At 49.1% G+C, this 17258-nt stretch overlaps 1 protein-coding gene across 8 annotated transcripts in view; it reads right to left on the bottom strand.

The window, feature by feature from the left end:
• The window catches only part of SAMD4A (sterile alpha motif domain containing 4A), a 97913-nt gene that overhangs the window by 10660 nt on the left and 69995 nt on the right, over positions 1-17258 (bottom strand). For 6 of the 8 annotated variants that reach the window (XR_014852381.1, XM_085060993.1, XM_085060989.1 and 3 more), the window contains exons 4-7: positions 9521-9784; positions 4856-4965; positions 4137-4223; positions 1417-1711 (exon numbers count right to left, since the gene is read on the bottom strand). Coding sequence is in view for 7 of the 8 variants with exons in the window: in XM_085060993.1 (XP_084917119.1) it covers positions 1417-1711; positions 4137-4223; positions 4856-4965; positions 9521-9784 (756 nt within the window). In the remaining variant the exon portion in view is untranslated. The remainder of the gene's footprint in view (positions 1-1416; positions 1712-4136; positions 4224-4855; positions 4966-9520; positions 9785-17258) is intronic. The other 2 variants (XM_085060996.1, XM_085060994.1) reach the window with 1 other exon arrangement.

Genomic DNA, 17258 nt, shown 5'->3' with positions numbered 1-17258 from the left:
GGGGTCCAGGAGGGGTCGCACAAACACCTTGGACATCCTATTTCCCTTGTAACCATGAGTAGGTTTTTCATCAGTGAGAAAAAATGCCCTTCCCCAATTCCGGCTGTGCCTTCCTATATTTAGGGTCAGATTTTGTTCTCTGTTATGATGGTGTTAATCCAGAGTAACAGCGTTGGAGTCCCCAGAATTAGACCTAAGCAACTCAGGGGCACAGGATTAATCCCTATTCATAGGCAAGAGAGCTCCTGCTCCCGTGGCCAAAATCTGCCCCCACTGCAGAGTGGTAAATTCCCACCTTTCCTGATGAATCTTAACCTCTTTTGGAATGAATGTCATAAAAACAAGTGGGAGTGAGCTCACAGAGGAATGAGCTTCTCCTGTTGTAAACCCCTAGGCAGGGATGCCTTGAGGTCCAGGAGGACACCACATGTTGGCAGGGCCTGTGACACACTTTGGCACTTGTCACAGGAATAAAATGGGGCTGGAGACCCACATGTGGCTGCTTCTGCAGGCAACCAGCTGGGGACAAACTCTGCACCAGGTTTCTGTGTAGAAAACATCTCAGCTGTTCTTTTGCAAAATAGACTGGAAACAGGGACAAGGCTGGTATTTCTTTGTGGCATCCCAATGAGGCTCTTTCTGTTCCCAGTCTGCTGTGGATGAGGCTCCCCTTCCTCTTCCCCAGGGAGATCTCCCTCCACACAGCCAGCACTGACACCTCAGGTGCCACAAACAAGGGCTAGGGCACATCCAAGCTCACAAAGATTTGCTCCAAGAGCCCTGAATATGACACAGGAAATCAGTTCCCACCTCACACTACTCATGGCATCTCCCAGTGTATTGTCCTTGATGCAAAGCCATGCACCCTGTACCAGGCACAGAATGACACCAGAGTACTTTGGATATCCTGCATCTAACTTGGGGCACAGAAAGGGGCTTGGACCCACTGATTTGCACTCAGGGTGGCTCATGTCCAGCCCCTGCACCACTGCAACTCTGCTCCAAGCAGAGGAAAACACACCTGGATCAGTGGGATGACCCCAGGGCTCTGAATGGGAAGGGAAAGGAACTTCTCCACCTCTGCCCTCAGGAAAAGATGCCATCCCCTCCTGAGGTGGGGCAGGGAGAGGATGCTATCCACCTTGGAGAGGATGCTATTCACCCCAAACCCAGGGCAGGCAGGCAGCCTGTCCCATTGCTGCCCCTCCCCAAAATCACAGCCCACCTGCCCTATCATGCTCTTACCTCTTACCCCAGCATGACAGGACCTAAAAAAACCATCACCCCTTGGACTGGGATTTGCAGGAGCTCAGGGAAAGGCGGCTGCCAGCGCTGCCACCGCATGGCCCCTGGTCCAAAGCAGCCCTCCCCAGTGACAAGTCCCCAGGTCACCAAGGAGAGGTGACAGGTGCTCACCTTTCCCCATCACTCGGGTGAACTGCCCGGGCAGGTCACCCTCGGGCAAAGGGGCCCCGCCCGACTCGCCCTCGCATCCCGGCAGATGGTGCTGCTGCATCCCGGCTGCCGCGGAGTCCTTGCAGTTGGAGCCTTGGCTGTCCGAGCCCATCAGGGAGGAGGGGTGGTGCGAGTCCACCTCCCGGCTGTGCTCCTCCGTGCTCGAGTTTTGGGAAGAGTAGGCTTTGATGGGGGTGAGGATCATTTGGTGTAGTTCCTGCAGCGGGACACGCAAGTTGCCACCTTCCAGGATGTCCTGCAGATTCAAGTGGAGAGAAGAGGGTTTGTCTTTGCAGGGACAATGGGACATTAGCTGTAAATCAGACCCCTCCTGTGACCCCCAAAGAATTCCCAGCAAAGCCCTGCTTCAGGACCCTGCTGCATTCCACAGTCAACAGCCACGTTTCATTCATCAAGTCTTTTCCTTACATCAGGGGAGTGTTGCAGGGACTGTGTCTGATTATCCCTGGATGTGTTCAGACCTGAATCCCCAGAGATAAACATCCCCTGTTAACCACAGGGACCCAAACCCAACAACAATCCAGCTTCAGTGTTTCCACATTTCCACCCAGGAAATGGCAAGTGCATGAAAGTGACTGAGCCTGGGAGATTTCAATGCCCAGAGCAGTAAATACCTCGTTCGTTCCCCAGCAATCTCACAGTCACAGCATTTCAGCTCTGTTTCATTGGAATTACACTAATGTGGGCTTGTTTCTTGTTTCCAGCACCACCTTCAAGCCTGGAACCCCATTAACTGCTTTGCCCTAAAACTGCTTGCCATGGCATCCTCATGCTCTGGGATCATCTCGGAGCCCAGGACTGTGCTGGGATGCAGGAGCCTGTCCTGTGGCAGCAAAGTGGGGACATCCCTGTCCACTCTGGGATGGGCTGGAGGAGTGGATGCAGAGGGGACTGGGAGGGTTTCAAGGGGAGCAGGTGGTTTGTGGTCAGACACAGAAGGGGACACCACGAGGTGAACTGATATTCTCATAGCAAAACCATTCAGCTTGGAGATCATGGGACAGATCCACCCAGGAGGGAGAGAATTTGGGTGCATCCCAGCCTCACTCTTGGTGTCAATCAAGAACTTCATTCCTATGGTCAGACCCTTGTCCCAGTGATGGGAAATAATTGTGTTTTGTTCTTAATGTAGCCTGGACCAGAACAGCTCACTGCAGGCTCCTGCACGGTCTGGCTCATGGGACACTGCTTGGAAAGAGGCAGCTTTTGGAGTGAATCCTGGTGCACTGAAGGAAGGGACATTAACTGAGCACATGGGATGTGTGCAAGCCCTGAAACGGTTGTTGATTCTAATTCCTGCTGCATTCCCAGCTCACTCTTGGACGTCTCAGCTCCACTTTTCCCAATATCTGGTGTCAGTCTGCTGGGCACTATTTTTCTGGGAAAAAAATTCTGCTCTGCTAACTAACAGAGAGGGGTGGAGCAGCTCTTTCCAAGAAAGCAGCAATCTTCAGCAGCAAGAAACTTCCCAAAAACATCAAAGTCCCCCACATGCTCTTGTTTAGCAAAAACTGGACGGGAAGCCTGGAAAACCAGAGATGTCCCCTCCCAAGGAAAGCAGCTCACAGGCAGCTCCAAGCCCCAGCAGAGCGGGACAGGGTCACAGTGCCACAGCCTAAACCCACCCTAGGAGGGCTCCAATCCAGTCCCTGCCACTTTTCTCCTGTATTTTACAGCGTGCGTGGTTGGCTGTGCCAGCTGAGCTGAGCTCCAGCTCCCGCACAGCGCCACTCAATCAACACCAGATTTCCAAATCCCGGCGGAGGAGCGGGGGAAGAGGCTGTGCAATCGCCTGGAAAACACAGAGCTGCAGCCAGCTCCATCCAGTGGGCTGGCTCTTGGATTTAATAGTTGTTATTATTAATAACGGAGGTAAATATGGCTTTATTAGCTCCTGCCATACTCGGAGCACAAGCCCGTATTATAAATAAATAGTGAAGCAGTGAGCTAAGGAAAACACCAATAAATAGCAACACACCACAGAAGTATTTAAAAGCCCCTAGTGGGAGGCTCTGCAAGTTGCTGTTTGAAGATGGTGCAATTAAATATAATATAATACAGCGATAATAAATAGGGAGAGGTTGGGTGAGCTGCTCCCAGCAAGGCTGTGGTGCTGCTGCTTCCCCAACAGCCCCTTCTGCAGGGTTTAAGCTTTTGTTGAAGTAATAAAGAAGTTTTTATTTATTCTCTGTGGAAATTCAAGATGTTGTTCAGGCACTGATGTGGGTGTCTGGTGTTTTATCTGGGGACAGGTTGCCCATGTGATGTTCCAGGAAAGCTCAGGTCTTTCTGAGCACTCTGGAGCTGGCCAGGGCTACAAGGTACATCCATCCCAGCTGTGTGAGTGTGGGACATGCATTAGGACCCACTCTGCAAAATACAGCTTTGAGCAATGTGGTCTAGTGGAAGGTGCAGTGTCCCTGCCCATGGCAGGGGGTTGGAACTGGATGGTCTTTAAGGTCCCTGTCAGCCCAAACCATTCTGGAGTTCTGTGAAATAAAACCTATTTCTGGTCCAGGACATCATTCACATGCAGCTAAGCCAGTAACAGGTTTCTCTGCAGAAGGTGCCCACAACATAACCAAACAGTCCTTCACCCCAGAATTAACGCCTGGCTTCTTAAAAATACAAGAAATACAAAAATGGTTTTGATTACTTACCCCTTCTAGAGATTTGAGCAGGTTTTGTCTTTCTTTTAGCTTTTGGATACTGATGACTATTTTGTGTCTCGCACCTTTGGTAACATTCTGCAAAAACAGCACAAAACTTGGGGTTAACACTTCCACAGGGCTGCTGGGTCAACCCAAACCCTTCCTCTGCTAAGCAGAAAGGGCTGCTAGAAATTAATTAAATTTCTGAGTGCAGGGATTTGTGGGGGACATAGAATCATCAGAGACTTGCTGAAGATAGAGATTTCCAGCTAGTCTGTCCCTCCCTGGTGCACCTCACACAGGAAAGCAACAGTGTTGCCCATTCCTCTTCATCCCAAGGATAATGCAGAGGTGAACCTGAAAGCAGCAGGGGTTGGAACCCGATAATCTTTAAGGTCACTTCCAACCCAAACCATCAATATTCAATGATTCTATGACATTTTCAAAGGCAGTTGGCCATCAAAGCACTGCTGATTTTAAAGGAGTTGGCTACTGCAGGTTGCAACCCTGAAACTCCTGAACTTAATCCCAACTGGAAAAAAAACTCCAGTGATGGGACTTCCATGCTGAGACTGCAATAAGAACATGGGGGCAAGACTTTTTTCAGGTATAATGTGCGTTTTTTTCACTCCCCAAGACCCAATTCCCCTTTCCCTGCTTCCCAACCACGGGAAGACACACAAAGGGGTGTCAGAGGTGTGTCACCCCCCGAGTGACATGGGACATACTTGTGCCTCGAGCTGGCATTCGGTGAGGGCCATCATCTCCTCGTATGTCATCTGGGAGAAGAGGGCAGCGTACTTGTGCAGCCGGAGGCTCTTCAGCCAGGCTGGGACATCTGGAGCACAAAGGGAAGGAGAGGAGAGCTCTGTTCAATTCATGGAACGGCATAACCACGAGCAACAGCATCAACACCAACACCAGGAGCATCACAACAGACACCTCACTGAGCTTCACGGACCTTTGGGAGGACACAGTGCTGTGGGTATGGATGGGAGGAGGAATCAGCCCCTGGATGAGGACACAGTGCTGTGGATGTGGACGGGAGGAGGAATGAGCTCCCAGATAAGAACACATCCTCAGAAGTTGGGTTTCTGTGGGCAATCCACTGGGAATTAGCCCATGGGGAGCTGCATGCCAAGCTCCTCACTGCTGTTTTCTCAGGAACATGGGACCTGCTGAAGCTCATGGAGTGGTTGAGCTTAGGATGAGCAAAGGGCTGTTTTGTAGATGGCAGACGCTGATTTATGGCATGAGGTGTGGTGGCATGTGCTGAAAATGTGCTGAAATGCACCACAATTGCTGCTAAAAGAGAAATAGAGATGGGTTTGGAATGGAAAAATGATGTGCCATCAAAGATGGTCCCACAACCTGCTTCAAAGGGTGACTTGGGACTGATTGAAATTACTTCTTCCTTCTTAGTCATTACCTGCAGTGTAGCACCTCTGTGCCTGGCTGGATGGGTACCCAAAAATAAATTTATCTTCCTGACATCAGCATGGTCTCACAGGGAGGGACCTGGGAGGGGAATCCTTTCTCTGTGACATTCAAAACCTCACCAAACTCCATGATGGGGAATCCTCCACGGAGAAAGCAATGTGACAGCAAGCAGCCCTTGGGGTTTTGCAGGTTTGGGGGTCTGTGGTGACACCCCACAAGGGAGGGGAGCCCTGCAGGTGTCTGTGCTGCAGCACAGCATCCAGCCTGTGAGGATGTTTTTCCTTTGTAAAGGCTTCCAATGCTCTGCCAATTCAAGACCTGCTTTATTTAGCACCTACAACCCCACAGTAGCTCTGCCACAGCCTGCCCATCTCACATGCTCTGCTCCCAGCAATACCTTGTCCATAGCCCTTGGCCCCTTCCCCACCAGAGAGATACCCAGGAGCCAATTCCCACTGCTGGGACATCCATCCCATGGTGTGGGTCCAGAAAGTTCCACACTGTTCAGTACCAGATGCAAGTCAAGGATTGTCCATGACCTCTCCCTGAACCAAAGCCTCATCACTGGAAGGAACAGGGCAGGAGTGACCACTGGTTTGGTTCCCTAAGGCAATCCATACATCTGCCAGAATTCTCCTGCTGCCTGGGCTGATCCCAAATCCACCTTGCATCCAAGCAGAGGATGCAAATGATCCCAACATGCTGTGTTTTGCTCACACTCTGCATCCCCTGACACACACTGGGATTCACGTGTCAATGAAATTCCTCTAGTGCTGCACAGATCAACCCCACACCAAACATGAGGAAAAGCAATTACTGAGCACAGATGGGCTGAAACACTGTTTTCCAGAAGTTCCAACATGCAACAGTCCCAAATTCTGCTACCAGTGCTCTCTTATACTGATTACTATTTAAAAACCAATTAAAAGCTCTTAGCAGAAAGACCCAATTCCAGTGTAGGCTCCATTCTCAACGTCATTTTAACACAAAACCACACCATTCTAGTGACAGCACATAAAAAGTCTCCCTGGTCCCATGTTCCCTGGGGACATCTGCCTTTGGCACATGTCCATGCCAATGGCAAAGCCCACAGGGATACTTCCAGAAGAGAGATGTAACTTCATATAGACATTGAATCCTGCAGGAAACCCATCTCCAACCCTTGCAGGGGCTTGGAGCACAGAAACAGCTCTTTGCCTTTGCATCAGCCTGTCTGGATTATGCCTTAATTTTGGGGAATGTGACAGATCCAGAGCCCCCCTGCCAGCAGAGATGCCAATCCTGGAAGCAGGCTGAGGAGAAGGAGCCACCCCAGCAAACAGAGGGTATGTTGTGTGTGGTGGGGCTTTCCCACTTCCCACAGGGAAGAGGCAACCAGGTGGTGCAAGGATATCCAAGGTGATTTCATGGTCCTTGGAAAGTCAAACTTCCCAATGCTCTCCACGGCTGGGTGAGCCACCTGCCTGCAGAGCTACTCTTTAATCAGCAATTACCAGGAGCTAATTGCAAAGTCATGGCACGGCTGTCAGGAAATTTAGAAGGAAAACAGGTCACCCTGCCACATTTACACACAGGACACCTTGGATATACTCCCAGCAGGAATCCCCAGCTCTATCCTGACTCTCCTCCTGGTGCTCCCCAAGCTGTGCCCCGGGAATCACAGAATCCTGGAATGGTTGGGGTTGGAAGGGACCTTAAAGATCATCTAATTCCAACCCCTGCCAGGGGCAGGGACACGGGAAGGGACAGACAGACAGACAGATGGGGTCCATGGGGAACCAAGTGTCCGTATCTTCCCCTGGAGAAACCAGAGATCAGGAAAAAGCCAAAGGGCATCTTTCCTTCAGCATGAAGACAGATGAAAAGAAATGGGTGTCATGAGAGCATAATGACAAATAGAAAGGAAAGAAATAGGTGACACCGGGAGAGATCAACTGGTAAGCCAGATGGGGATCTGCCATGGGTCTGGATCCCTCACATTCCAGATCCCACGGGTCTTGATCCTCCTGGATGCCCTGAGAGAATGTTAAAGAAGGAACCAGCTGACCAGGAGCAGGAGTGACAAGAAGCCACGAGAGCCTGCAGGCACCTGGGGAGATGTGGCTGCAATTCAGAGAAGGGACCTGGCAAAGAGAGCAGCCAGGCTGGATGGAATACGAGGCAACCCAATAAAAATGCACCAAGTTGTGTGTTTCTGTAGGAACAAGAAATGGCATGATTGGAGTGCAGGGAACGGGCAGTCCTTTTTTTTTTTTCAGGAAAGCTGTGGGGATACAATGGGTCATATGTAGCCCACAGTGCTTTGTTATTTGAGGATGATGAGCTACACAGCCACAGGAATGCTGTCTGGAGGCAGGCAAGCCTCTGCTCTGCTTCCAAGTCCAGTTTTGGGCAACACACCTCCAATAAAACACGGACTTTTTGGAAAAAAAACTGGCGGAGAGTAGCAGGAACAACCCCAAGTCTAGAAAACATCATCTGGGAAGGCACTGGAATGGTTCAGCCTGAAGAAAACCCAGCAGAGGGGGGAGGACACAGCAGGCACAGACACCAGAGGTTGTGAACATCTGTTCTGCACGTCCCTGGACAGTGGGACAAAAGCCATTTGGCTGAGTCAGCAATGGGGGAATCATGTTTGGAAGTCTGGGAAGGGATGGCCTGAGGAAGGATGGCCATATATCCCAGCTGCACGCAGCAGCAAGGGGATGTTTTATGTGGGGGTTATTTAATGGATTATTGCTGGTGGACAGCCTCTGAGTCTTGTGGATTTGGCCACACAGGTTGATTGCACAGCACTGGGAAGTTTCTATCCACGCAGATCCTGGAGCTGCAGCTGTGGATCACAGGGAGCCAAGCTCCCCATGGTCTCCTCCCTGCTCCTTCTGCAGAAACCTGGAGAAATGTAGTGTTAAACAGCTCCCCCGTGAAACTTCTTGCTCCCAAGAAGTTCTCGCTGGCCTGACAGACTGCAGGACCCGACCTGCCTCTGTTACATTCCTTGGAACCATGAGGAGTTTTTCATGCATTTATTTCATGCACATCAAAGCCATCCAGAGCCAAGCCAAATGCAGTCCCACATCACACAGATTTATCCATATCTCAATTTGTTTGTAATTAGACTAAAATCAGACCTTGTGACTGTTAAAAAACACAATTATTTCCCTGTTCTGATACACCACTGGTCTGTACACAATTGAGCTGCTTTGCATTAATGCAAATTGGAGTTGTTTAAATGAGTCTGAGAGCTGCAGGGTCATTTTCAGTCTGTTCCCAGGAACACACAGTCCGTGTGTTTGCCCGGTTTTTATCTATTTATTTCTCCTCAGCCTGAGGTTTGCCTTCCATCTTTGACTGCAGCAAGTGGGGTTCATTTCTGCCTTGTTTACCACCAGAACTACATGTATTTATTGCCAAAATCTCTGTGAAATGCAGGTATAATGAGAAAACTAACCGAAACACACAGGTTAAATTCACTGCAAGCAAGTATCCCAAGCCAAAACTTCCCCAAATACTTGGTGGGTACCAAACACTGCAATGGTAAATCACACGTGGCTAGCTAAGCTTGCTCTAAGCTATTTTTCACCGTAATAAAAAAAGAAAAAGGAAAGAGAAAAAAGAGCACCACTCGCAGCCAAAAGCCTCAGGCTATGGAAAAAATCCAGCTTTTTGGAAAGCTGGCAGCTCGCAGGATTTTGGGGCAAAACCAGCCCACTGGCACCCAACTGTAAGACGTCAGATCAGGACCAGCTGCTACTTAAAAGCAAACCCAACGCATTCCCCTAAACCTAAATTCCTAAACCGGGAAGGAACGCTGGGAGGCCCCGTTGGGTTAGGAGGATCCTTGCCCAAAACCGCCAACCGAGAGCCCCGCGCTGCCGGGAAACCAGCAGGGCTGAGCTCTGCCCCTCCTGCCTCTGGGTGCTGGGGGGGTTGGGGTCTGGTTTGTCACTCACCTTTCATCCCACTCCCTTCCTCCTGGAATGTGTTACGAGCGGAAGGCTGATCTTCTAAATGTTCACTCCCACCACTTCCTGAAGAGGCTACACTGCTTTGTGGAGACAGGGGGGCATGATCGGAAGGGATGCACTGGGGTCCTCTAGCTCGTAAGTCCTCATGAGACATCCATCCATGTCCTAGAGGCTGGTTTGGCACATTCATGGGTGGGGTAAGGGACACAGAGCGTTTCAAAGGGCTGTGGTGTGTCTGGCCTGAGAGAACTGAAAAAAAAATAAAATCAAAGAGGTTATTCCCCCCTCGCGGCCCGGGATGCAGCAGAGTCCCCCGAATAATTAAAAAAAAAAAATCAAATGAAATTATAAAATGTGTGGTGGTGGTTGGCCATGGTGCCTCGCCGATGGCTTTGCAGCGTCCCTGAGCCCTACCCTGAGCTCTCTGCTTTGCCTCCTGGGAAGCAAAAAGGATGGGAGTACCTGCAAGGAGTGGGGTTGTTTAAATGAGTTTAAACGAGCTATCTCAGGCTGCTCAAGTGAAGGTGTTGTGTGGATTCCATCTCCAGGGGGAAAAACCCCAATGGAGCAGCTCCAGAGTGTAAAAACCCCCAGGATGGAGGTGCCCCTACACAGGTCCAGGGGAAGCATCTCTGTCTCTCCCTTTGGGTTAGGACTTGGCTTGTGCCCCACAGCAGGAGCATTTACACGTCTGCCAAAGTCATTGCAGGGCTACCTCTCATCCATGGGAATGTCTCAGCCTTGTTGAGTCCTACTAAAATCACAGATCATGGGATGGTTTGGGTTGGAAGGGACCTTACAGACCAACTCATTCCATTCCACCAGACCAGGTTGCTCCAAGCCCCATCCAACCTGGCCTTAAGCACTACCAAGGAGTATCTCTGTTTTAAGAACTGAAAAAAAATTTGAAAAGATTGTTCTTTTTGCTTAACAAAATTCAAATTTCATCACTCATGGTCACTAAATTACTGGTTTAACCATAAACACAGTGTATGTAATTTAATGTATGGATTTAGGATACAAACCAGGGAGAATTTCCCTGCTCCAGGGAAATCTGAGGGCAGTGGGGTTAGAATGACCTTTCAGCCTATACGAAACAGAAGCAAAAACTTTTTAATTTTTCTTTCCAAAACAAATTTTTAAACTGTACAGAACCCGAGGGAAATTCATTGTCCTTGTGACTTTTCCACCCAAAGCACCGAAGTCCTGAAGCTCCTTAATCCCCTTTTTTGCATTTACAGCAGTTCACCAAAACCACTCCAGACTCCTCTACATGTTATTATTTAATATAAATGAGTCTTGGTGGAAAACCCCCAGCCAGGTGCACTGTGCTGCAAAAGTTAAGCCAGGCTTAATTCCCATCTCAAGCCTGGGGGAAAACCCACCATCAAAGCCATCTCTGCTGACCAGGAATGGGATGAAAATGAGGCAGTAGTGGGGTTATAAAAGGAGGGGAGAGAGAGAAACACCAGAGCACATTTGCATTTATTAACCACCTGCAAAAAGCAGCTGGTACCACAGGCAGCTGATGGATGAGGCCAAAAACCTGTGGATTTCTGTAATGTTTAAATAATTCCTATTTCTGAAAGGGTTTTCTTGTTCCAACATGTAACACTCACACCACGCTCCACAGGGAAGCACTGGGGTGGCTTACGGGGAAGAATTTGTTCCCTTCCCATATAAAAACCATACAAACATCTTCCCGAAGTCTCCTGGCAGAAAAGGATGTCAATGAGATCCTGAGATTGCTTTCAGAGCAATGTTATGCTTCCTAAAGTTGTGATGTGAAGCATTTGGATGGGGAAATAGATGGATTTAAGAAGGTCTTGGCCACGCTTTTTCAGCTCTTGGCTTTGCAATTGTATCCCAAAAGCAGCACTGTAATGGGGCTCTGCAGATGTCTCATCACCCTCCCAGGAGAAAAATATATTTAGCATTAAAAAAACTGCCATAACAAGGGGGGAATTACAGGGAAAAAGTTGATAAATTGGTTAAAATGCATCAGCAGGGCTGAGCATCACCTGTACTGCCCAGAGCCCTTCTGTGCCTGCTGCCCTGAGCCATGGCCACACTGCTGTGGGGAGAGAATCCACCCTGATTTTGTTGTAGGAAAAGCTCTGGTTTAGGAAGTATTTGTGCCCTTAAGATGGAGATGCAGGAGAAGGGGCAAGGAGGATTGGAGCTAATCTTCCCCTTTCAGGAGGCAAAGGGCTGCTCTGCTAATCCAGCTCTTACAGGGTGTGTGCAGACAGTGGGACCCAGCAGTGCTTACACCACCTTTTCCCCACCAAAATCCTGCAAACAAGAGGGTATTTTTGGCATAAATCCAGCCCAGATTCCTTCACGAGCAGCAATACCCTCACAAACTGCTGCTCTTCCATCTTAATTTCATGTCCCCTAATTAGAAGCTGGTGTCGGCTGAAGGAGAAATAATGAACTCCAAAGGATGGCCAGGGACAATTAGAAACCATCCAGTGCAACAGATAAAAATCAGTTCCACTTCTTTGCCCAAGATCAATGCAATGCTGGATCCAAGAGAACATGTTTTACTAAGCCAAATTTTTACTGAATTATGAGTCAGTTCACACAATTCCCCAAGATGCAGCAGGGATAATCCCTCTGCAAAGGATGCTGCAAGTCACCAACTCTTTAAAACCACCTCAGCTACACTGGAGACCAGACAGAGATGATTTAAGGGCTCTTAGCCTAACTTTAGGCTCCACTTTCTGGCTGTAACAGACATTGGTGATAATGTGGTTTCTTACAAACCCTTTTGCCCATTTTCATCAGCCTTAAAGATACTGTGAATCCTGGGATGGCACCTGTCAGGTATGCACAACCCTCTCCCCCTTTTAATCTGCAACCCCCAGAAAGGGGATTAATAACTGTGCATATTTATTATATTTATTAATGAAGCTGCTTGTGGTCACATCCTCAGTTTCTTGAAATAAGAGGACGTAGCTCATTATTTTCAAAGAGTCAGTTTAGTGTAGGTCCTGACCTGAATTTGACCATCCTGTGTGCTTTTATGGATGGGCCAAGGTGAATCCAGGGCTGCTCCTGCTAAAATAAATGGTCCACATGGGCTTCAACTTCAGCAGAAGAAAACCAAGTGTGAGTTTATCACCTTACACCCAAGCCTCTTTTTCTTTTACTACAAAAATATTAAGCTGTAATTTCGAAAGGAAATCTAAAATATTATTCTGGGGCAAGATAAGCTCCCAGGAGGTGGGTGGGCACGGCTGCCTTTCTGAGTGCTGTGAGCTGGGCAAACAAAGAGGGGAAACCACTGCTACAAAGGGCATCCCATGCTGGCACACAGATCCTCTACGGCTTGTAAATGTGCCCCACTTCTGGTTTAGAAGTGTTTTCCTGCTGTTTAGGTGCTGCAAGAACCATCCAGCCACTCTGCATAGCTAGGTCCACACTCTGCCTGGTCCAGCTCCTTCCAAACAGGTGTCCAGTGGGACAGAGGTTGGAGCAGATCACGGTTTTGCCCAGGATAAGCAGGCTGGTGGTGTCTCTTTGCTTGGCTCTGAGCAGCTGGGGCTGAACTCAGCCCACACCACACATGTTCCCTTGCAAGAAACCTCTCCACGACCTGCAGACTGGGATCAAGCTCAGGGTAACATTCCCAGGTGAAAAAAATGTAGAGGATGGAGAAGGAGTGATGGCAATGATGCAGCAGAATGCTCCCCATCACAGGAGGCAGCTGCTGACCATGCTGGGAGCATCCCTGGGGGAAAAACCCCTCCCTGGGCAAATCCAGCTTCACCCCACACCAAACCCTGCCTGGGCTGGCAGGCACAACACACTTACAGAAACTCTGAGGCTGCAAGTGCTCTCACCCCGTGAAGCCTTGGGTTTGGGATTTTTTTCCTCCCCTCTCTTCCCTTTTGAAGTGGTGTTGCCTATTTTGGGAGGCAAGGGCTGATTTCAAGAGGGTTTTTGTTCGCTGAGGACCATGTGGAACAGCGTCAGACATTTGTGTTGTGGTTTCTCAGGGTTTTGGGCCAATTTTTTTCAGCCTGAGAAGGGAAAAGCCACCCATTCCTGTAATTAGAGCTGAGGAATTGGGCTTTGCAGGCAGACCTTCCTCCACACAGCGTGGGATGGCTGATGAAGTGCTCCCTCTCCCTCTGCCCTTCATGAAAACTGACTTAAAGTGCTGCAAAATCCTGGACAGGACACACATGTGAGAGTTTCCAGGGAGAGCCAGACCCACCACTGGGAGTGTTCAGGATGTTCCCAGTCCCTGCTGGGTCCCTGACACCCAAAGCACCAGCACAGGTGCAGACATGAGGTTACAATTCCAAATAACATCTTCCTCATGCCTGCAGAAAAGGAAAAGCACTGCAAGGTGGCTTCTGAGCTCTTTGGGAGCTTTTCTTGCTGTTTCAGTCTAAAAATGGCACATCTTGGATGCAAAGCTGCTTATGGTGCATGCTCAGGCAGCATCTGATTACATACAGCTCCTTTCCTGGTCTGTTGGTACCTGGAACAGCAACCTGACCCAAATTTGCTATAGAAAATGGGGATGTTTTTAATCCACACGATGTTTTGTGCAGCCTGGAAGCTCCCCCGTGGAGAGGGAACACTGAGCAACACCCTCACAAAGCAAAGCCCAAGTTCAGCTCAGTCCTCCCCTCTGCCTGCTCCTTGCTATCCCAGTCACGACACATCCTCTTCTCCAGGAAGGCTTCCCCGTGCTGGCAGAGCAAAGCTCAGGGATTTTCCAGCATTTCTTTGCTGAGAACCCTTGGAAAGAGCTGCCAGTGGGTCACACTGCCCAGCTGGCACCCAGCCTCCTTCCTGGGCACCTCATTCACCAGCTCCCCACGCTGCCCCAGGCAGCTCCAGCACAGCCAGAGCAGAACCTGATGGAACATTTTTCAGCTCAACATCCCCTAACCCTTGGAGCCTTTTCTTTGTGGCTTTTTTTTCTTTAATCTCCCTGTGTTCTGTGGCTGTGACTTTTACTGTGCTTGCAGGAGCAGGATAATCCATGTCCTGGCCTCTGAACCAGGGGCTGATACAAGCCATGAAAGGGCGAAATCAAGGGTCCTAAATGCAAGAAGCCATTTTGGGTTTTATGGAAAATCATGGTATTAGGGAATAAGAGGTATTAGCCCCTGCATTAGGAAAAAAACCCATACAAGCAGGGTGCTGCCTCGAGAAGAGAAATAGGAAGAAGCACAGACTGCAGAAAGGGCTGTCAAGCAAACTTGTTTTAAAAAATGACGTTTTTAAACACAGTTTCCTCTTCAAGAAATTGGACAGAGCAACAATAACCCATTTGTTGCTGCTCTCTCTGAGCAGCGCATGTGAGGCTCCATCCAGGCTCAGCGGGGAAGGAACCCTCACAGGAGGTTTTTCAATTCCCTGCATGGCACAAACACACGTGGATCCACTGTTTGGCTCCAGCAGGAATTGCTGTGACTGTTATTTACTCATTTGTGTGGCAGCAGGAGTGGGGCTGCATCTAAAGATGTGTAAATTCAGACCTTGGTGGCTCCAGCAATCCGACAGGATGCATTTCTGGAAGGAAGCCCAGCTTGTCTCACCAAGCAGCAGGAGCTCAGGAGCTGCTTTCACGCTCCTTCATAGAATCCTGGGATGGTTTGGGTTGGGAGGGATTTTAAATTCATCTCATTCCACCCCCTGCCATGAGCAGGGACACCTTCCACCATCCCAGGTTGCTCCAAGCCTCATCCAGCCTGGCTTGGAACACTTCCAGGGATCCAGGGGCAGCCACAGCTTCTCTGGGCAATCTGTGCCAGGGCCTCAGCACCCTCACAGCCAGGAATTTCTTCTTAAAATTAATCTAAATCTCTCCTCTTTTCATTTAAAATCTTTCTCCCTTGTCCTATTACTATCAGCCCATGTAAAAAGTCCTTTTCTCTCTTCTTTGTAAGGCCCTTCTAAGTACTGAAAGGTACTTGCTTCCCACTAGGGCATCCAGCAAGGTTGGAGCAAGACAGAGCAGATGTGAATCCAACCATGATTTAACTCACAGACAAAAGGATGCATGGAATGGTGGCTCAGGGAGGTGGGAATGGGTGGGGATGGAGGATTAGGGTATGTTGCAAGGAGGTGCTGCCCTAAGCCATGAATCTCTCTGGGTAAACACAATGCCCCAGTGTCCAGGCCAATAAATGCACTTTTTCTCCTAAATCTATACACAAACCACAGAAAAGCAGTGTTTGTCCCTGGAGAATCCTGGTCCATTAATAACAAATGCTGCTGTGCTGAACCAAGCCTCCCTAATTATCCCAGAAAATGGCTTTTGCTTTGGGCTCCTGGGAGAAATTCCTCCCCTGCTCACGAATCAAGCCAAATAAACAGCATTGGATGCAGAAACTCTCCTTCCCAAAGTCCTTTTCCACCCAAAAGAGATGTCCAAGAGTATTTCCTTTGCTCAAGCAGCAGCCAGAGCTCCCCACTGCCTCGATCCCTGGTCTGAGGAACATCACCCTGATGAGACTTCCAACATCATCAGCTTCCACCACCACACGTTACATTCCAGATGGAGAAACCCATCCATCATCACTTACAACCATTTCAGGTCAACCTGAGGGATGTACATCCTTTACACAGAAAATCACAACCTGTGGAAAACTGGGAGTGAGAAAGAACGGCTCTTAAACCAGTCAAGTGGAAGGGGTGAATGAGAAACCTCTGGAATTGCCCTGAAGAAACTGGGATCCAATAACCCCTAGAGTCATTAAAAAGCTGTGGAGCAATAGCAGGGAGGCAGTGTGCCTTCAGCAGTGACAAAATACATGAGGACAACAAGTGTTTTATGTGATGTACATCCCACAGTCATCACCCAGACTGAAACAGACTGGTAGCCTCTTCCATCCTTGTCGACTTATTTGGGATTTCTCCTCCCTTGTTTCTTTTTACCCACTTTCACTCATTCAAAAAAGCCACCAAGTCCTCCTCTCTTGTAGGCACAGTGGCACAGACTTTGGAAGACAAATTCCCCAGTGTTTGAGCCTTCCTCTGGCCTCCACCTCTTGGGAACTTGCAAATCTCTATCCCAAGCAACTTCCCCTTCAATCTGGGCTGGCCATGTTTTATTCCTTCACCTCTTTCTCTTTCAAAAGCATAAAATCTTACCAGTTCCAGGAAAAAAGAGAAGCCTGTTGGGTCTCCAAGGCCAGCAAGGGGCAAACACAACCTCCAGATCCCCATATGAGAAGATTCAAAAGATGGTGTCCATCAGGGACACCCCATAACAGGAGGGCAGGGTCAAATTGGATATTGGGAAGGAATTGTTCCCTGTGAGGGTGGTGAGGCCCTGGCACAGGCTGCCTAGAGAAGCTGTGGCTGCCTCATCCCTGGAATTGTTCCAGGCCAGGTTGGATGGGGCTTGGAGCAAACTGGGATGGTGGAAGGTGTCCCTGCCTATAGCAGGGGGTTGGATGGGCTTGAAGGTCCCTTCCAACACAAACCAGTCTGGAATTCTATAATTCTGAGTCCTGCAATGCTCCCCAACAATCCCCAGCAGCAACAGGACAGCCACGGCTGGTATCATAAACCAAGTATTAATTCTTTTCCATTATGGCTCCAAATTAACTCAGCTCAGCTTTCCACCTCCTCTACATACCGACAGCAGATGCATCCTAAAAATCTGCCTTCATCATCCTCCAAAACATTCCTGATTGCTCAGATATTGCCTCTCATTCGAGTTATGACACAGATCCCTGCGCCAGCTAAC

The sequence above is a fragment of the Lichenostomus cassidix genome, chromosome 5, assembly GCF_008360975.1.
Source record: "Lichenostomus cassidix isolate B80296 chromosome 5, HeHo_3.0, whole genome shotgun sequence".
In the NCBI taxonomy this organism is placed as follows: domain Eukaryota; kingdom Metazoa; phylum Chordata; class Aves; order Passeriformes; family Meliphagidae; genus Lichenostomus; species Lichenostomus cassidix.
This window is presented reverse-complemented; position numbering and strand designations above follow the sequence as displayed.